A 22,776-nucleotide genomic window follows, 5' to 3' on the forward strand; every position below is an offset into this window, starting at 1 on the left:
GAGTTTACAGACACCAAACATGTTTAGGTTCTTTCTAAATTAAGTGGTGAAAAAAAGTCCAAAATTTGTTAAAAAAAAATTTGCGTCATTTTCCGAGACCTGTAGTGTCTCCATTTTTCGTGATCTTGGGTTGGGTGAGAGCTTATCTTTTGTGTGCTAAGTTGACATTTTTAATACCGTTTTTGTGTGGATACGATCTTCTGATTTCCCAGTATTGCATTTTCAAAAAAAAGTAATTCTGGCATTTTGACTTTTTTTTCGCGACACTGATTACTGTTGAATTTTTATATATTTTTTATTTTTAAAAACTTTTTTTTTTCACTTTTTGCATGCTTCAATAGTCTCCATGGGAGACTCGAAGCTGCCATAACCCGATCGGCTCTGCTACAAACAGGCGATGATCAGATCGCCTGTATGTAGCAGAATTGCTGACTTGCTATGAGCCCTGACCACCTGGCGGTGCTAATAGCAATCCAGCAGTGACAACCATAGAGGTCTGTTGGAGACCTCTGGTTGTCATGCCAACCCATCGGTGACCCGCAATCACGTGACTGGGTCACAGATGGGCGGGATTGACAGCGGCATTTTACGGGATTCCACCCGTGGCAGTTAGAGGCACATGCCAGCTGTTTTGAACAGATGACATGTGCCAGGAAAGATGTGGGCTCAGCGCCGGAGGACACATCAAAGGGGAGACACAAAATGTGCAGTACTAGTACGGCGCATGTCTTGAAGGGGTTAAAATCAAATAAGACCAAAATACCCACAACACTGACTCCCAATAAAAATAATGATAATGACTGCATGACACCCACTATATTTTTCATGAAATGTGTCCAGCAATCTGAACTTGGTAACCAGAACCTGAAAAAAAAGCATCACTGTGCAATAAGTAAAGATATGGCAGATAAGAATATTAGAGAAGCATCACAGATTACCAATAAAATACAAATGCATAATGTATTTCATATATAAATGATGCAATGAAACAAAGTAGTATATAATATATAAATGATAATAATCATAAAAATAATAATAATAATAATAAAAATTAGCGATATATAAAACAGGTAATGCCTCAAAATAGCTAACCAATATACCATACTACTAAGATCTGGTCCATAATATGGGATCCAGAAACCTGAGATATATCATAGGGATAGTAATAACTATAGCGGGCGTCATACAATCATCGTCATTATTTTTAGTCGGTGTCAGTGTTGTGGGTATTTCGTTTTTAATAATTTTAGCATAGTGCATATAATATGGTCTCAATAAGTTTTTTATATTTACAGACACGTGTGCTTATCGTTGCTGTAAGGTCCTTTCCTCCTTTTTTTGAAGAGAGCAAACCATATGATAAACGTCACATAACATTTAAATTGCTAGGTGAAGAGCTTAAAAACATAGAAAAAAATGTGAATTCTGTCATTTGATTAAGATCTGTGAAGTGATGATGATTCTCTCCACAGGTTAATAATTTCACCAATTGTGCCATTATTATCGCCAACAGTTATCTCTGAACTTAAAGGCCCGATTTTTGGACAATTACTAAATACTAGACTAAACATGCATGGCCTCAGGCAATACAAGAGTATTGAGCAAGGAAAGTCATGACTAGTTGGAATATGGCCGATAGTATGGAAATGTAATACTTGCAGTCACATGACCGCCTTCTCCTAGTGTCGGCACTGTGAGGATTTACAAGTCTGCTGCAGTCAAATAAAGCAACAGCATATGTGTACCCTGAGGCTGGACAACTCCTTTAACCCCTTTCTGACATCGGACGTACTATCCCGTCGAGGTGGGGTGGGCCCCTATGACCACGGATGGGATAGTACGTCCAGCGCGATCGACGGCGCTCACGGGGGGAGCGCGGCCGATCGCGGCCGGGTGTCAGCTGCCTATCGCAGCTGACATCCGGCACTATGTGCCAGGAGCGGTCACGGACCGCCCCCGGCACATTAACCCCTGGCACACCGCGATCAAAGATGATCGCAATGTGTCGGCGGTGCAGGGAAACATCGCGCAGGGAGGGGGCTCCCTGCGTGCTTCCCTGAGACCCCCGCAGCAACGCGATGTGATCGCGTTGCTGCGAGGGTCTTACCTCCCTCTCTGCCTGCTCCAGACCCGGATCCAAGATGGCCACGGATCCGGGTTCTGCAGGGAGGGAGGTGGCTTCACAGCGCCTGCTCAGAGCAGGCACTGTGAAGGCTGTACTGCTCTAAGTGAGATCAGTGATCTGACAGAGTGCTGTGCACACTGTCAGATCACCGATCTGTGATGTCCCCCCCTGGGACAAAGTAAAAAAGTAAAAAAAATTTTTTCCAAATGTGTAAAAAAAAAAAATAAAAAAAAAATATTCCTAAATAATGAAAAAAAAATATATAATATTCCCATAAATACATTTCTATATCAAAATAAATAAAAAAAAAACAATAGTACACATATTTAGTATTACCGCGTCCGTAACGGCCCGACCTATAAAACTGGCCCACTAGTTAACCCCTTCAGTAAACACCGTAAAAAAAAAAAACGAGGCAAAAAACAACGCTTTATTATCATACCGCCGAACAAAAAGTGGAATAACACGCGCTCAAAAGGACAGATATAAATAACCATGGAACTGCTGAAAACGTCATCTTGTCCCGCAAAAAACGAGCCGCCATACAGCATCGTCAGCAAAAAAATAAAAAAGTTATAGTCCTGAGAATAAAGCGATGCAAAAATAATTATTTTTTCTATAAAATAGTTTTTATCGTATAAAAGCGCCAAAACATTAAAAAATGATATAAATGAGGTGTCGCTGTAATCGTACTGACCCGAAGAATAAAACTGCTTCATCAATTTTACCAAACGTGGAACAGTATAAACGCCTCCCCCAAAAAGAAATTCATGAATAGCTGGTTTTTGGTCATTCTGCCTCACAAAAATCGGAATAAAAAGCGATTAAAAAAAGTCACGTGCCCAAAAATGTTACCAATAAAAACGACAACTCGTCCCGCAAAAATCAAGACCTCACATAACTCTGTGAACCAAAATATGGAAAAATTATAGCTCTCAAAATGTGGTAACGCAAAAAATATTTTTTGCAATAAAAAGCGTCTTTCAGTGTGTGATGGCTGCCAATCATAAAAATCCGCTAAAAAACCCGCTATAAAAGTAAATCAAACCCCCCTTCATCACCCCCTTAGTTAGGGAAAAATTAAAAAAATGTATTTATTTCCATTTTCCCGTTAGGGCTAGGGTTAGGACTAGGATTAGGGCTAGGGTTAGGGCTAGGGTTAGGGCTAGGGTTAGAGCTAGGGCTAGGGTTAGGGTTAGGGCTAGGGTAAGGGCTAGGGTTAGGGCTAGGGCTACAGTTTGGGTTGGGGCTAAAGTTACAGTTAGGGTTTAGATTACATTTACAGTTGGGAATAGGGTTGGGATTAAGGTTAGGGGTGTGTCAGGGTTAGAGGTGTGGTTAGGGTTACCGTTGGAATTAGGGTTAGGGGTGTGTTTGGATTAGGGTTTCAGTTATAATTGGGGGGTTTCCACTGTTTAGGCACATCAGGGGCTCTCCAAACGCGACATGGCATCTGATCTCAATTCCAGCCAATTCTGCGTTGAAAAAGTAAAACAGTGTTTCTTCCCTTCCGAGCTCTCCCGTGTGCCCAAACAGGGGTTTACCCCAACATATGGGGTATCAGCGTACTCAGGACAAATAGGACAACAACTGTTGGGGTCCAATTTCTCCTGTTACCCTTGGGAAAATACAAAACTGGAGGGTAAAAAAAAAATTTTGTGGGAAATTTTTATTTTTATCTTTACGGCTCTGCGTTATAAACTGTAGTGAAACACTTGGCGGTTCAAAGTTCTCACAACACATCTAGATAAGTTCCCTGGGGGGTCTAGTTTCCAATATGGGGTCACTTGTGGGGGGTTTCTACTGTTTAGGTACATTAGGGGTTCTGCAAACGCAATGTGACGACTGCAGACCAATCCATCTAAGTCTGCATTCCAAATGGCACTCCTTCCCTTCCGAACCCTCCCATGCGCCCAAACGGTGGTTCCCCCCAACATATTGGGTATCAGCGTACTCAGGACAAATTGTATAACAACTTTTGGGGTCCAATTTCTTCTCTTACCCTTGGGAAAATAAAAAATTGGGGGCGAAAAGATAATTATTGTGAAAAAATATGGTTTTTTATTTTTACGGTTCTGCATTATAAACTTCTGTGAAGCACTTGTTGGGTCAAAGTGCTCACCACACCTCTAGATAAGTTCCTTAGGGGGTCTACTTTCCAAAATGGTGTCACTTGTGGGGGGTTTCAATGTTTAGGCACATCAGTGGCTCTCCAAACGCAACATGACGTCCCATCTCAATTCCTGTCAATTTTGCATTGAAAAGTCAAACGGCGCTCCTTCCCTTCCGAGCTCTCCCATCCGCCCAAACAGTGGTTTACCCCCACATATGGGGGATCGGCGTACTCAGGACAAATTATACAACAACTTTTGGGGTCCAATTTCTTCTATTACCCTTGGAAAAATAAAAAATTGGGGGAGAAAAGATAATTTTTGTGAAAAAAAGTTAAATGTTCATTTTTATTTAAACATTCAAAAAATTCCTGTGAAGCACCAGAAGGGTTAATAAACTTCTTGAATGTGGTTTTGAGCACCTTGAGGGGTGTAGTTTTTAGAATGGTGTCACACTTGGGTATTTTCTATCATATAGACCCCTCAAAATGACTTCAAATGAGATGTGGTCCCTAAAAAAGAAAGGTGTTGTAGATATGAGAAATTGCTGGTCAACTTTTCACCCTTATAACTCCCTAACAAAAAAAAATTTTGGTTCCAAAATTGTGCTGATGTAAAGTAGACATGTGGGAAATGTTACTTATTAAGTATTTTGTGCGACATATCTCTGTGATTTAATTGCATAAAAATTCAAAGTTGGAAAATTGCGAAATTTTCATAATTTTCGCCAAATTTCCGTTTTTTTCACAAACGCAGGTACTATCAAAGAATTTTTACCATTGTCATGAAGTACAATATGTCACGAGAAAACAATGTCAGATTCACTGGGATCCGTTGAAGCGTTCCAGAGTTATAACCTCATAAAGGGACAGTGGTCAGAATTGTAAAAATTGACCCGGTCATTAACGTGCAAACCACCCTTGGGGGTAAAGGGGTTAAAGAAAACAACACCACTTCAAATATTAAATTCAATCTGCCACCAACTTTTTGCCACTTAATCTGAGAGCAGCATAATGCACAGACAGAGACCCTGATTCTAGCGTTGTGCCACTTACTGGGCTGCTTGCTATAGTTTTGATAAAACATCTGTCTCATTATTAGGAGAGCAACACTAGAGGACTAGTAAACCTGCTGCCACGTAGTTCTCTATATTTATTAATGCTGTATAACCCAACCCATACTGCTGATTGTCAGCTTTCTGCCTATGCACAGTGTACACAAAAAGCTACCAATCAATATATAGCTCTGCATTCAGAGAACTGGTATATCTGCAGTCGATAACACAGTGATTTTTATCAAAAGTACAGCAAACAGCCAAGTAAATGACACATCACTGGATTCAGGATCTCTGCCCCCTAAATCATGCTGCCCTAAGATGGGGTAGAAAGATGAAAGATTCCCTTTAAGTAAATAGCAAAATGAATTCCATTTTGATAATGTGTTCCAAAAAAATCCATGAAATACAAATGTGGATATAACTATATTGCCTTGTTAATTTATACCATACCTATTCCTATAACTATGGGGTTTCTGGGTAACATTGCCAACATTTTATTCCAGACTTGGCCTTTTTCTTACCATATTTTCTTAAGGAGCAATTGGTGGCTTTAAACATCATTTGACACAAGAAAACTGCATAAAAGCAGACAAAATGGAGCTACTGTATTTTTCGGACTATAAGACGCACTGTACCATAAGACGCACCTAGGTCTTAGAGGAGGAAATTAGGATGAAAAAATTGAAGCAAAAAATGTGGTCAATTCTGTACTTAAAATCCCCTATCCTAATTATGGTTCCTACATCCCCATCCTGGTATGCATGGTAATTATGGTTCCTACATCCCCTTCCTGGTATGCATGGCACCCTCATCTCTATCCTGGTACACATAGCCCCCTCATCTCTATCCTGGTACACATAGCCCCCTCATCTCTATCCTGGTATGCATGGTGTCCTCATCCCCATCCTAGTGTCCATGGCCCCCTCATCCCTATCCTGGCATGCATGGTGTCCTCATCCCCATTCTGATGTGTATGGGCCCCCTCATCCTTATCCTGGTATGCATGGCCCCCTCAAAAAAACATTAAAAACCCAAACCATTAGGCCATGTTCACACAGTGCGTTTTTTACTGCGGAACCGCCGCGATTTTGCCGCTGCGGGTCCGCAGCTGTTTTCCATGCAGGGTACAGTACACTGTACCCTATGGAAAACAGGAACCACTGTGCACATGATGCGGGAATTAACTAAAAAAGCTGCGCTGAATAGCTGCGGTAAAAAAGAATTACCATGTCACTTCTTTTTGCAGAACTGCAGCGGTTCTGCACCCGTAGACCTCCATTGTGAGGTCAAACCCGCAGTAAAACCCGCAGATGAAAAAAATATCTGCGGGTTTTCTGCGGTTTGTGGTGCAGAACCGCTGCAGTGTGGCTGCCCCCCGTGCCCCAATCCCACCCCCCCATGCTCCGATGCCACCCCCGTGCTCCGACGCCCCCCCCGTGCCCTCATCTCCCCCCTTATACTTACCCGGCCTCCCGGTGTCCGTCTTCTCCCTGGGCGCCGCCATCTTCCAAAATGGCTGGCGCATGCACAGTGCGCCCGCCGAATCGGCCGGCAGATTCGTTCCAAAGTGCATTTTGATCACTGAAATAGGTTATATCTCAGTGATCAAAATAAAAGAAATAGTAAATGACCCCCCCCCCTTTGTCACCCCCATAGGTAGGGACAATAAAAAAATAAAGAATTTTTTTTTTTTTCCACTAAGGTTAGAATAGGGGTAGGGTTCGGGGTAGGGGTAGTTTTAGGGGTAGGGTTAGGGTATTTTCAGCCATTTTAACCCTAAAAAACTTCCTAGAAAACACACAGACTCTGCATAGAAAACTGCATAAAAAACGCACTAAAAAAACGCATCAAAAAACGCACCAAAAAAAGGACCTGCGTCTTCTGCCAAGAGCTGCGGTTTTTAGTGCAGAAAAAACAGCAGGGAAATCAGGAACGTGTGAACATGGCCTTACACTTGCCTTACTCTGCTCCCTCGCAGCGGTGATCCGGTGCCAGCAGCTGCTTTATGCTTGTAAGCAGCACGTGGCAGGGATGTCATGCGCTGCTTACAAGCTGAAGGAAATTAATATTCATTGCCCTCCTTGCCCACGGGCTCCGCTGCTGCCGCTCCCCCACCTCCCCACCACAGCCAGAGTCGGTAAATCCAGACTATAAGGCACACCCCCAATTTTCCTCTACATTTTTGGAGCAAAAACCTGCGTCTTATAGTCCAAAAATGCGGTACATGAGGAATATATGTAGTTGCATTGCTACACACATCCTTGTGATGAAGATTGTATCTTTCTAGAAGGAAGAAGGCAATATTCACAGTTTACTACTAACTAACGTAATGTCTAGTCAAGAGAGGACCCAGACAGAAAAGGAATCCTGTACAAGCACAATACATGGGCCCTTTGCAGTCCAATAGCGCATCATAATGCACAATTTCACCTGCTTTGGAGGTAGACATGGGCCCCCTTACCTCTTGGGCCCCTGAGCTGCTGCACAGGCTTCACCAATGGTATGTCCATCTCTGAGTCTGATAGAATTCGAAGAATGGGAATCTAACAATTGATATAAATATCAGTCAGAATACAAGCTGCCATTTTCTTATGACTAGTTATACTTTTACGCTTGCTATAATTCATTGTGTTGTCATTTCAGTCATACTTTTGTTTCTCACATTGAAGATAATAATTTGCACTTTTTATATCAATAGGAGAGATTGGTGACTGGAAGAATTATTTTACTGAAGATCAGAGCAAAGTGGTGGATGCCATGTTTGAAAAATATCTTTCAGGAACAAAACTGGGAAAGATGCTGAACTATGAAAAGTATTGCAAGTGGTAGATACTTCAGAAGATAGCATAAAGTAACATCTAACTAGCCATAGTTGATCACTTCTTAGGATCTTTTAGACAAAACCTAGGATAAAAACAATTAGCAAACACGCTGCCTTAAGTAAATAAATAATGAAATAGTAGTAACTAGTGTTGAGCGATACCTTCCGATATTTGAAAGTATCGGTATCGGATGGTATCGGCCGATGCCGGCAAAATATCGGATCTCGCCGATACCGATACCAATACAAGTCAATGGGACACAAATATCGGAATGTATCCTCGATGGTTCCCAGGGTCTGAAGGAGAGGAAACTCTCCTTCAGGCCCTGGGAGCCATATTAATGTAAAAAATAAAGAATAAAAATAAAAAATATGGCTATACTCACCCCTCGGACGAACCCTGGCTGTCACCACTGCAAGCGTCCGCCTCCGTTCCTGAGAATTGCAGAGAGTGAAGGACCTTCGATGACGTCGCGGTCAGGTGACCAGTCACCTGACCGCTCACGTGACCGCTCACCTGACCGCGACGTCATCGAAGGTCCTTCACTCTCTGCAACTCTCAGGAATGGAGGCAGACGCTCGCAGCGGTGACAGCCAGGGTTCTTCGGAGGGGTGAGTATAGCCATATTTTTTATTTTTATTCTTTATTTTTTACATTAATATGGATCCCAGGGCCTGAAGAAGAGTTTCCTCTCCTTCAGACCCTTGGAACCATACGCACCGCACACTCCGATACCGATTTCTGATATCACAAAAATATCGGAACTCGGTATCGGAATTCCGATACAGCAAGTATCGGCCGATACCCGATACTTGCAGTATTGGAATGCTCAACACTAATAGTAACACATGTATATAACACTTAGGGCTCATACTCACTTGCGCGATGTTTTTGATAAAGCAATGCATGTCTTAATTGAGTTTCCCCAATTTACATGGTTTACTTTTTAGAATGATCCTTAGGGACAGGGACAGATGGCCATATTTTACAGTCTGCATATGAACTGTACATGGAGCCATGCCCGGACTGACCATGGTTCTCCTTATCGAACTTACATTGCAGGCAGTTGAGGCATTTTATACAGACCATGAATATGGCAATCTGAATCCAGGCGAAATCTAGTTAACTGAAATCTTAGGTCTCACGTCTTAACTGATATTAAATTCTCATATGAAACTATCATTTTGCTGTTTAAATCAGTCAATAAAAACTATTCAAATAATAAAGTTTGGTGTAAATTTGTAAATCCTCTGAAAATAAAATGTCACAAGTTAAAATTAAGGCTAAAACAAACAAAAATACACAGATTCTGAATAATTTGATGATCTAGTAAGCACTTTACCATCTATGTGGGATACTGGTAATAAAATGATAGCTGAGGCAAACTGGACAACTAGGGTGCCACAGTTGCACTGTAAGCCTGGCAGCTGTTAGCAAAGCTTCCATAGACAAGCTTAGCACAAGACACTCAGTTTACCAGATCACAGAGTTTCTGGATTTCACCCTTTCACTGCTGTATAGGGATCTGGGCTTACACAGGGACCCTTGGGCTGGGGTCATGGAGTCAGCAGATAATCGATGGAGCAAGTTGGAGGCAAGAAGGGTAGTCACACGGGTTTGAGACCAAGCAGTGACGTCAGAAACCTCTTGGTTTCCAGTGCTATGTCTATGACATCCAGTTATACATCACCTCCTGACATCACCCCCGTGTGGCACCCCTGAGGGTCCAATCGCCACAGAGTACTGCACCTTATCCAGAGGTGTGGTATTCCACTTTCAGGTGAGGAGGGGGCATGGCACAGAACCCTACACCTGCATCCAACATTAGACACTTCAGTTAGGGCACCTGGGCGTACCCTAAAGGAGGAAGGACTCATCCCAGGCTGGACAGGAAAGGGTGTTGGAGGAGTGGATGGGGTAGGTAGAGGAAGAGCTCATTAGGAGGGAAAGTTAGTTAGATTGTGAGAGGAGGGGAGCTGAGCAGAAGTGAGGATCTGCAGCTCCTGAAAAACAACAGAGAAATGAGAGGGAGAAGCAGAAGGAAGCTCCCAGAAGGGGTCCTAGAGGCCGAGAGGTAGTGGGAAGTCCACCCGTGGGGCTGGTATTCATGCTGACCAGAGTCAGGTGGAGGGAGCAGGTCGCAGGCATGGTGACAAGCCCCATTCTAGTGGAGAAACTAAGGACTCAGCTAAATAACCAGAGACTGTGGCTTTTGCAGTAAGCACAGTCACATCTGCACACATTCGCTGAAAAGGCAGCCATATAGGATCCAGAGGGACATAGAAGCTCGCCGCCCGACAAGATCCGAGGCTGCTGGCTTGGGACACTATGTGGCAGGCACAGGGCAGGAGAGGCAAAGCCAGCACAGAGAGATGTCCAGAGAAAGGAATATAGAAAGAGGGTTCTGGAAAGTGAATCCAAATTGCTTGAGAGCTGGCTGGGCCACAAATCTGAAGGACACAGCACCCCAGCTGGGGCAACTAAGAACTGTGAGTAAAGCATTGGAAACTCCACCATGCTGTGTCCTCACATTTATTTACTGCACCATCCACCCTGCACCACATACACCATCAGCATCACCATCATTTACAACCTAAGTGCCCTGGGACTAAAGCTTTACCTGTGTAGAGCTGTACCAACTCTGCTGCATCACCATCAGCCCTAGCGGATTCTTCAAGCAGTGTCGGCTAACATCTTTATTGCCGAGTACAACAGGTGGCGCCATGAGCATTTATCCCATAAACTTTATTCCCCTTACTCCCCTTATATTGGACATCCAGGGCCATGGACCGGGTCACTACTGCCGTCACACATCCCTTTTAAGAACCGTCCCATACAGAGTACCCCACGGCCATTGGGGGCGCTTCACCTGCATGACTACAAAATACCAGGAATTGTCTGTCTCCAGTCTCTAACATAATGTCGTCTATTTGTCTACAACTGAATCTGTCAAGAACTGTACTCGTTGTGTTTTCTCCCTTGACTAACCTTCCTAAACCCAATATCACCATCAACGTTTGTGGGTAGGGTTGAGCGAAACGGGTCGGTCATTTTCATAAGTCGCCGACTTTTGGCAAAGTCGAGTTTCATGAAACCCGACCCGATCCCTGTGTGGGGTCGGCCATGCGGTATGCGACTTTCGCGCCAAAGTCGTGTTTCAATGACGTGAAAAGTGCCATTTCTCAGCCAATGAAGGTGGACGCAGAGTGTGGGCAGCGTGATGACATAGGTCTCAGTCCCCACCATCTTAGAGAAGGGCATTGCAGTGATTGGCTTGCTTTCTGCGGCGTCACAGGGGCTATAAAGGGGCATTCCTGCCGACCGCCATCTTACTGCTGCTGATCTGAGCATAGGGAGAGGTTGCTGCCACTTCGTCAGAAGCAGGGATAGCGTTAGGCAGGGTCCATTAACCCCCAAACCGCTTGTGCTGTAGCGATTTCCACTGTCCAACACCACCTTTTGTTTGCAGGGACAGTGGAGGCTACATTTTTTTGCCTCAGCGCTGTAGCTCATTGGGCTGCCCTAGAAGGCTCCCAGATAGCTGCATTGCTGTTTGTACACCGCTGTGCAAACCAACTGCTTTTTTCAAAGCACAAGTCCTGTTGCTGCTTCCTTTCTGCACAGCTTCCTTGTTTGTTTGTCCACATTGTTGACTTTTTTTGTGCAGCAGTCCACTCCTTGTTATTGCTGCCTGCCATACATTGCTGAGATTACTGCAGGGAGATAGTAATTGTAGGACAGTCTCTTTTTTTTTTTTTTTTGTTTCGTTATACCTCTTCAAGCCACTTTCTGCCACAGAAAATATACTCTAAGGCCGGCGTCACACTTGCGAGTTTTACGGACGTAAGAGCGCAGAATCAACGTCCGTAAAACTCGCAAAAAATACGGCACAATTATTCTCTATGCCCCTGCTCCTATTTGCCGTATTTTACTGATCAGTATTATACGGCTTTCTACGGCCGTACAAAATCGCAGCATGCTGCGTTTGTCACCGTACTGCGCAAGAAATACGCCAATGAAAGTCTATGGAAGCGTGAAAAATACGGATTACACACGGACAAGCAGTGTGACTTGCGAGAAATACGCAGCGCTGTTAGAGAGAAAAGCCGGTAATTCAGTGCGGTGTACAGTAAAATCACACTGACAGCTTACAGTAGAATAGGTAGAATAAATGTGTACACATAGAATAGGTATATATATATATATATATATATATATATATGTCATTAGACACATATATGTATATATCTTAATATTTATTCCAGCGCTAGACAGCTTGAAAGCCGGTAATTCAATTACCGGCTTTTTCCTTCTCCTTCCTAAAACCCGACATGATTTGAGACATGGTTTGCATACAGTAAACCATGTCTTCTCTCCCTTTTTTTTGCAGATTCCACACTACTAATGTCAGTAGTGTGTATCTGCAAAATTTGGCCGTTCTAGCTCTTAAAATAAAGGGTTAAATGGCGGAAAAAATTGGCGTGGGCTCCCGCGCAATTTTCTCCGCCAGAGTAGTAAAGCCAGTGACTGAGGGCAGATATTAATAGCCTGGAGAGGGTCCACGGTTATTGGCCCCCCCCTGGCTAAAAATATCTGCCCCCAGCCACCCCAGAAAAGGCACATCTGGAAGATGCGCCTATTCTGGCACTTGGCCACTCTCTTCCCATTCCCGTGTAGCGGTGGGATATGGGGTAATGAAGGGTTAATGCCACCTTGCTATTGTAAGGTGACATTAAGCCTAATTAATAATGGAGAGGCGTCAATTATGACACCTATCCATTATTAATCCAATACTAGTAAAGGGTTAAATAAAACACAAACACATTTTTTAAAATTATTTTAATGAAATAAAAACAATGGTTGTTGCAGTATTTTATTCAACGCCCAATCCAGTCACTGAAGACCCTCGTTCTGTGAGTAAAAAAACATAATAAACCAACAATATACTTACCCTCCGCAGATCTGTAACGTCCAACGATGTAAATCCTTCTGAAGGGGTTAAAACATTTTGCAGCAAGGAGCTGTGCTAATGCAGGCTGCTCCTCGCTGCAAAACCCCAGGGAATGAGGCTAAAAATAGATCAATGATCTATATTTAGCTTTATTTGCGGTGAGGCGCCCTCTGCTGGCTGTTCATAGATCGTGGGAAATTACCTAGAAAGCCAGGGAGCTTTCTAGGTAATTTCCCACGATCTATGAACAGCCAGCAGAGGGCGCCTCACCGCAAATGAAGCTAAATATAGATCATTGATCTATTTTTAGCCTCATTCCCTGGGGTTTTGCAGCGAGGAGCAGCGTGCATTAGCACAGCTCCTTGCTGCAAAATGTTTTAACCCCTTCAGAAGGATTTACATCGTTGGACGTTACAGATCTGCGGAGGGTAAGTATATTGTTGGTTTATTATGTTTTTTTACTCACAGAACGAGGGTCTTCAGTGACTGGATTGGGCGTTGAATAAAATACTGCAACAACCATTGTTTTTATTTCATTAAAATAATTTTAAAAAATGTGTTTGTGTTTTATTTAACCCTTTACTAGTATTGGATTAATAATGGATAGGTGTCATAATTGACGCCTCTCCATTATTAATTAGGCTTAATGTCACCTTACAATAGCAAGGTGGCATTAACCCTTCATTACCCCATATCCCACCGCTACACGGGAATGGGAAGAGAGTGGCTAAGTGCCAGAATAGGCGCATCTTCCAGATGTGCCTTTTCTGGGGTGGCTGGGGGCAGATATTTTTAGCCAGGGGGGGCCAATAACCGTGGACCCTCTCCAGGCTATTAATATCTGCCCTCAGTCACTGGCTTTACTACTCTGGCGGAGAAAATTGCGCGGGAGCCCACGCCAATTTTTTCCGCCATTTAACCCTTTATTTTAAGAGCTAGAACGGCCAAATTTTGCAGATACACACTACTGACATTAGTAGTGTGGAATCTGCAAAAAAAATGGAGAGAAGACATGGTTTACTGTATGCAAACCATGTCTCAAATCATGTCGGGTTTTAGGAAGGAGAAGGAAAAAGCCGGTAATTGAATTACCGGCTTTCAAGCTGTCTAGCGCTGGAATAAATATTAAGATATATACATATATGTGTCTCACTGACATATATATATATATATATATACCTATTCTATGTGTACACATTTATTCTACCTATTCTACTGTAAGCTGTCAGTGTGATTTTACTGTACACCGCACTGAATTACCGGCTTTTCTCTCTAATATATGTGTCTACTGACATATAGATATAGATATAGATATAGATATAGATATAGATATAGATATAGATATAGATATAGATATAGATATAGATATAGATATAGATATAGATATAGATATAGATATAGATATAGATATAGATATAGATATAGATATAGATATAGATATAGATATAGATATAGATATAGATATAGATATAGATATAGATATAGATATAGATATAGATATAGATATAGATATAGATATAGATATAGATATAGATATAGATATAGATATAGATATAGATATAGATATAGATATAGATATAGATATAGATATAGATATAGATATAGATATAGATATAGATATAGATATAGATATAGATATAGATATAGATATAGATATAGATATAGATATAGATATAGATATAGATATAGATATAGATATAGATATAGATATAGATATAGATATAGATATAGATATAGATATAGATATAGATATAGATATAGATATAGATATAGATATAGATATAGATATAGATATAGATATAGATATAGATATAGATATAGATATAGATATAGATATAGATATAGATATAGATATAGATATAGATATAGATATAGATATAGATATAGATATAGATATAGATATAGATATAGATATAGATATAGATATAGATATAGATATAGATATAGATATAGATATAGATATAGATATAGATATAGATATAGATATAGATATAGATATAGATATAGATATAGATATAGATATAGATATAGATATAGATATAGATATAGATATAGATATAGATATAGATATAGATATAGATATAGATATAGATATAGATATAGATATAGATATAGATATAGATATAGATATAGATATAGATATAGATATAGATATAGATATAGATATAGATATAGATATAGATATAGATATAGATATAGATATAGATATAGATATAGATATAGATATAGATATAGATATAGATATAGATATAGATATAGATATAGATATAGATATAGATATAGATATAGATATAGATATAGATATAGATATAGATATAGATATAGATATAGATATAGATATAGATATAGATATAGATATAGATATAGATATAGATATAGATATAGATATAGATATAGATATAGATATAGATATAGATATAGATATAGATATAGATATAGATATAGATATAGATATAGATATAGATATAGATATAGATATAGATATAGATATAGATATAGATATAGATATAGATATAGATATAGATATAGATATAGATATAGATATAGATATAGATATAGATATAGATATAGATATAGATATAGATATAGATATAGATATAGATATAGATATAGATATAGATATAGATATAGATATAGATATAGATATAGATATAGATATAGATATAGATATAGATATAGATATAGATATAGATATAGATATAGATATAGATATAGATATAGATATAGATATATTCATATTCTTTTTGGGACACATGGATCACTTCTATAGCGGTATGTTGGTTTTGCTAGCCTGCGAGAAAACCACGCAGTACGGATTACATACGGAGGATGCCATGCGCAAAAAACGCTGACACACCCTGCCTACGGAGGAGCTACGGACCACTTTTTTCGGGACTTTTCAGCGTATTACGGCCGTAATATACGGACCGTATTGTTTTACGCTGTGTGTGACGCCGGCCTAATACAGTGGCCCAGATTTATTAACTAGTCTTCCCTGAAGAAGAAAGAGTGCAGATTAAAATTGGCAAATCTGTATCAGTGGCAGTCCTGTGTATGGCACCTGTCTCAAATTGTGTGCCACATTAAACCTAGTGTGTAATACTGGGTCAGAATTCTTTTAAATTCTCCCTGAAAAAAAAATAGTGGGAGATTAAGATTGGCATTTCTGCTTCAGAGCCACTCCTGTGTGTGCCACCTGTCTCAAATTGTGTGCCACATTAAACCTAGTGTGTAATACTGGGTCAGATTTCTTTTAAATTCTCACTGAAAAAAAAAATTGTGGGAGATTAAGATTGGCATTTCAGCTTCAGTGGCACTCCTGTGTGTGCCACCTGTCTCAAATTTTGTGCCACAGAACATATACTGTATGAGAGTGAGCCACATTTCTTCAATATTCTCCCAGAAAAAATAAAAAGGGGGAGATTTGAATTGTTAGTGTCTGCATCAGCGTCATTCCTGTTAGTGGCATATCTGTCTGCCACTGAAGCTGTGTACTGTTACACATTGGGCCTGATTTTCCCTGCAGTCTGACCCACCTATAAAGGGATATATAAATCCAACAGAAGTTTGAGTTCACCTTGTAACTGGTTTTACAGTAACAAATACCGTTAGTTTGGTTACGTTTTCAAAACAATGAGGAAGTCTGGTGGAAGAGGTCGTGGCCGTGGGCGGTCATTGCCAGCTGGTAATGATGGTAGTGGTGGTGGAGCATCAGGTGGTCGTGGGAAAAGCAATATAGCACCTAAGTCTCGAGTTGTGGAGCCTGGTTCGTCGTCTGGCTACATAAGGCCTCGAACGCTCCCTTTTCTGGGAGTAGGAAAACCGCTTTTAAAGCCGGAGCAGCAAGAACAAGTTTTGGCTTTCCTTGCTGACTCAGCCTCTAGCTCTTTCGCCTCCTCTTCTGAAACTGCTAAATGTAAAAGCAGCGCGTCGTTAGTGGATGTTCACAGTCAGGGACAAGTCGCTTCCTTGTCTTCTTCACCAAGAACAACAGAGAAGGATGCGTCAGGCGACACAACGGGTTACTCCATGGAGCTCTTTACACATACCTGGGTTAGAAAGTGAAACAGTTAACAGGCCATGCCCATTACAAGTTGAATCGGACATGGAGTGCACAGATGCACAGCCACAGCCAGATTACTATGCTGTTCCTTTGACTCAGACCACAACATTGCCCTTGCAGTGTACTGATCCAGAATCAGACCCTGATGAGACTATGGTGCCCCGTCACAAACGCTATACCACCGGCTTACACGGTGACACAGACGAAGTTGCACACGAGATAGAAGAGGAGGTCATAGAAGACCCAGTTGTTGACCCCGATTGGCAGCCATTGGGGGAACAGGGTGCAGGCAGCAGTAGCTCTGATGCGGAGGAGGAGGAGCCGCAGAAGGCATCAACATCGCAACAGGTTCCATCTGCCAGGCCCGTATCTGGCCAAAAACGCGTGGCAAAACCAGTTGTAGGACAGCGTGGACATCCGGTTAAAGAAGCTTAGTCTGCAATGCCTGAAAAGGTATCCGATAGTAGAAAGGTGCAGTCTGGCATTTTTTTAAACAACATCCAAATGATCAGCGCAAAGTCATCTGTCAAAAATGTTCAACTACCTTAAGCAGAGGTCAGAATCTTAAAAGTCTAAATACAAGTTGCATGCGTAGACATTTAACCACCATGCATTTGCAAGCCTGGACTCACTACCAAACGTCCCTTAAGGTTGTAGCACCCTCGGCCAATGAAGCTAGTCAGCAACGCTACATCCCTTCCCTCACTGTAAGCCCACCATTTCCCGCACCACCTGCAGCCAGGCCAAAGCAGTCAGGGAATCACCAGTTTCGTAGTAGGAAACACTGTGTCACGCCCGCACATACTTACCCATCTTCTTCCATCCAGCGGCGCACTCGCGATCCCGTTCCTCGCCGCTCTGCTGCTTCTTTCTCTGGCTCCCGGCGTCCAGCGTCTTTGCGCATGCGCGGTCGCGTCTCCTCCAGCGCTGAGCCCTCTGGGAGGTCGCGATCCGATAGCTCCGCCCCAACATGGCGGCGCCCATCGGCTATTTCTTCCCGGCGTCTTCCTAGGTAAGACGCCTTTGATTTGTAGGTGCACTGTCTGCCGTCAGTGTCCCTATGCCCTAGGCTCCCCTGTACCAGTGTCTTTTCTCAGCCCAGTCTTTACTTTGTCTCAGTGTCCTGCCTGTCCGTGTTCCTGCTGTGTCCTGCCAGCCCGTGTTCCTGCTGTATCCTGCCTGTCCGTGTTCCTGCTGTATCCTGCCAGTCCGTGTTCCTGCTGTATCCTGCCAGTCCGTGTTCCTGCTGTATCCTGCCAGTCCGTGTTCCTGCTGTGTCCTGCCAGTCCATGTTCCTGCTGTACCCTGCCAGTCCATGTTCCTGCTGTGTTCTGCCGTTCCGTGTTCCAGTCATTTTCAGTTAAGTCTTGTTTTCCTATTATTCCCTGCCATCCTTATAGCCTGTGGTTTCCTTCTTTATCTTGGGTCGCCCCTTTGGCTCTAGCTGTTGTGTCTCCATTCCCTCGAGGTCCTGCTCCTAACACTCCCTGTATAGGGGGTGATTCCATCTGGTCCGCTCGACCCCGGGGGCTCTAGAGTCACGACCCAGAGGGTCCACTCTCGGATTTCTGCCCGAGTACTTACACACTGCATGTAGGGCACCAGCAAGAATACCATCTCCAACCCTCTCTCAGTCTGCCATGTCCACCGGCACCCCCGCTAGTTCCACGATCTGCAGCTCTCCAGTCCAGCTCACCCTACATGAGACTCTCGTTAGGAAAAGGAAGTACTCATCCTCACATACGCGTACACAGGGTTTGAACGCCCACATTGCTAGACTAATCTCATTAGAGATGATGCCCTACCGGTTAGTTGAAAGTGAAGCTTTCAAAGCCCTGATGGACTACGCAGAACCACGCTACGAGCTACCCAGTCGACACTTCTTTTCGAGAAAAGCCATCCCAGCCCTCCACCAGCATATAAAAGACCGCATCGTCCATGCACTCAGGCAATCTGTGAGTACAAAGGTGCACCTGACAACAGATGCATGGACCAGTAGGCATGGCCAGGGACGTTACGTGTCCATCACGGCTCACTGGGTTAATGTGGTGGATGCAGGGTCCACAGGGGACAGCAATATTGGGACAGTTCTGCCTAGCCCACGGTCTAGGAAACAGTTGGCTTTGGCGTTCGCCCCCCTCCTCCTCCTCGTCCTCCTGCAGAAGCAAGAGCTCGTCCACAGACCGCAGTCGCACGAGCACTCCATCCGCAGTGTTTGGGCGACAACAAACACACCGCAGAAGTTCTGTCCGAGTTCTTGCAGAAAGAAACTCAGTCATGGCTGGGCACTGTACATCTTGAGGCAGGCAAGGTAGTGAGTGATAACGGAAGGAATTTTATGGCTGCCATAGCCCTTTCACAACTGAAACACATTCCTTGCCTGGCTCACACCTTAAACCTGGTGGTGCAGTGCTTCCTGAAAAGTTATCCGGGATTATCCGACCTGCTCCTCCAAGTGAGCAGACTTTGCTCGCATATCCGCCGTTCGCCCGTGCACTCCAGCCGTATGCAGAACCATCAGCGGTCTTTGAACCTTCCCCAGCATCGCCTATTCATCGACGTTGCAACAAGGTGGAACTCCACACTGCACATGCTTCAGAGACTGTGCGAACAGAGGCGTGCTGTTATGTATTTGTGGGAGGATACACATACACGGGCAGGCAGTTGGATGCCAGACATGGAGTTGTCAGGTGTGCAGTGGTCGAAGGTACAAGACCTGTGTCAAGTCCTTCAGTGTTTTGAGTAATGCACACGGCTGGTTAGTGCAGACAACGCCATAATAAGCATGAGCATCCCCCTAATGCGTCTGCTGATGCAAAGTTTGACGCACATAAAGGAGCAGGCGTCTGCAGCCGAGGAAGAGGGAAGCCTTGATGACAGTCAGCCATTGTCTGGTCAGGGCAGTCTACAGGACGAGGTAGCGGGCGAAGAGGAGGAGGACGAGGGGGATGATGGGGATGAGGATTTTTTGTATGAGGAAGCTTCTCCGGGGCCAATAGCAACTGGTGGCGTTGCAAGGCCGGGTTCAGGGTTTTTTAGGGAGAGAAGTGACGTAGATTTGCCTGAAACTGCCCCTCAACCCAGCACAACCGCAGATTTGCCAACTGGAACTTTGGCCCACATGGCGGATTATGCCTTACGTATCCTCAAAAGGGACCCACGCATTATTAAAATGATGACCGATGACGATTACTGGTTGGCCTGCCTCCTTGATCCTCGCTATAAAGGCAAATTGCAAAATATCATGCCACATGAGAACCTCGAACAAATATTAGCAACCAAACAAGCAACTCTTGTAGACCGTTTGATTCAGGCATTCCCAGCACACAGCGCCGGTGATGGTTCTCACACGAGCTGCAGGGGGCAACAGGGCAGAGGTGTTAGAGTTGCACAAACCAGAAGTGGCGTTGGACAGAGGGGTTTTCTGACCAGGTTGTGGAGTGATTTCGCAATGACCGCAGACAGGACAGGTACTGCAGCATCAATTCAAAGTGACAGGAGACAACATTTGTCCAGTATGGTTACTAACTATTTTTCATCCCTTATCGATGTTCTCCCTCAACCGTCATTCCCATTTGATTACTGGGCATCCAAAATAGACACCTGGCCTGAATTGGCAGAATATGCATTGCAGGAGCTTGCTTGCCCAGCAGCTAGTGTGCTATCAGAAAGAGTATTCAGTGCTGCTGGTTCAATATTGACCGAAAAAAGGACTCGTCTGGCTAACCAAAATGTTGATGATCTAACCTTCATTAAAATGAACCACTCATGGATTTCGAATTATTTTGCCCCAACTTTCCCGGCTGACACCTAGCTTTCCTATAAAAAGGTCTTGCTTGTGGACTTGTCTTACTGACTGTTCCAATCTCTTAATTTGCAGCAGCTGTTTGTCCAGCATACATGTTTACACCTCCCTAAATGGGCTAACTCCCCCCACGGGGCCGTGGTCGCGCCACTTGGCGCAAGCACCCATGAGAGTGCCGTTTGTCTGAAGAGGTGGGTGTGCCCGCTTTTGGTCAACGGCACTGCAACTGGGTCCCTCATAGTGCAATAAAGTGTCTCTGGCGGTGGTGGTGCGCACCCAACGTCAGACACACCGTTGTAACATGAGGGGCCCTGGGCCTGTACCGCCGGCCACAAGAGAGTTCCCCCCCAGCTCAAACAGTGCTCTACCACTTGCAAAATTATCTCTCACAGCTCCACCAATGTTTAGTCTATGCTCTGACATCCTTCAATGCCTGGCACTGACAATACCAATTTGTTGACATGTATGATGCTAGTTAAAATAGTCAGGGTCAGTGTCCTATATTGATACCAGTAAATACTTAGCGCCAAATTACAATGTTTGAAACTCAGCAGAGGAGCCCACCCCTGTACCTAAGTATGCCACCCTTTTGTTTTTTGTTTTTGTTGTTTTGCGAGACATTAACATCTATTTATTTTTTGGGAGTACTGTGTCAGACACTCCTTCCAATCGTCCTCCGCTGACCACACCAATGCTGCCTGTGTACCTCTGCAAGATAATTCAAACTGCTTTGAGCCTAATATTTTTTATTTTAGGCCTACTAAGTCTGTCTGCGGTCCCTCCTTCCAATTGTCCTCCGCTGAACACAACAATGCTGCCTGTGTACCCCTGCAAGATAATTGAAACTGCCTTGAGCCTAATTTTTTTATTTTAGGCCTACTAAGTCTGTCTGCGGTCCCACCTTCCAATTGTCCTCCACTGAACACACCAATGCTGCCTGTGTACCCCTGCAAGATAATTGAAATTGCTTTGAGGCTAATTTTTTTTATTTTAGGCCTACTAAGTCTGTCTGTGGTCCCTCCTTCCATTTGTCCTCCGCTGAGCACACCAATGCCGACCGTGTACCCATGTAACTTTTTGTCATCCTGCAGTGAGCCTACTTTGTGGTGTAAGGCCTACTAGCAGTGTCTGTCTGCGCCACTTAATACAGCTGTCATCCTCTAAAAAAAAATGGCGGATTTTCAGCTTGTCAGAATTATAAAACTGCATTGGGGCCACAAGTTTCGTTGTGGTCTACATACTGAGTCTTCCGCTCCAAGGTGTTCTCTCTGTTGCCTCTCCTTCGCTTCTATCTTGAAGCTATTGTTAAGTAGTTGTTGAAACAACACTGCATTAGGCCTACAAGTTGGGTCTGGGTTGTAGAGACGGTGTCTCCCGCTGCAAGGTGTTCTTCAGGTTGCCTCTCCATAGCTTCAATCTTCATGCTCTTGTTAAGTAGTTGTTGAAACAACACTGCATTAGGCCTACAAGTTGGGTCTGGGTTGTAGAGACGGTGTCTGCTGCTCCAAGGTGTTCTCCAGGTTGCCTCTCCATGGTGTTCTCCAGGTTACCTCTCCATAGCTTCTATCTTCTAGCTCTCGTTAAGTAGTTGTTGAAACAACACTGCATTAGGCCTACAAGTTGGGTCTGGGTTGTAGAGACGGTGTCTCCCGCTCCAAGGTGTTCTCCAGGTTGCCTCTCCATAGCTTCAATCTTCATGCTCTTGTTAAGTAGTTGTTGAAACAACACTGCATTAGGCCTACAAGTTGGGTCTGGGTTGTAGAGACGGTGTCTCCCGCTCCAAGGTGTTCTCCAGGTTGCCTCTCCATAGCTTCAATCTTCATGCTCTTGTTAAGTAGTTGT

The 22,776-nt window shown here is 43.3% G+C and overlaps 1 protein-coding gene across 1 annotated transcript in view; it reads left to right on the forward strand.

Moving 5' to 3' along the window:
* LOC138681554 (sulfotransferase 6B1-like) overlaps positions 1-8,409 on the forward strand; it is an 82,357-nt gene extending 73,948 nt beyond the window's left edge. The window contains exon 7 of the mRNA XM_069769152.1: positions 7,992-8,409. Within this exon, the coding sequence (XP_069625253.1) occupies positions 7,992-8,122 (131 nt within the window). The 3' untranslated portion in view covers positions 8,123-8,409. The remainder of the gene's footprint in view (positions 1-7,991) is intronic.
* The last annotated feature ends 14,367 nt before the right edge of the window (positions 8,410-22,776 follow it).

Source organism: Ranitomeya imitator, chromosome 5 (genome assembly GCF_032444005.1).
Source record: "Ranitomeya imitator isolate aRanImi1 chromosome 5, aRanImi1.pri, whole genome shotgun sequence".
NCBI classification, from domain to species: Eukaryota; Metazoa; Chordata; class Amphibia; order Anura; family Dendrobatidae; genus Ranitomeya; species Ranitomeya imitator.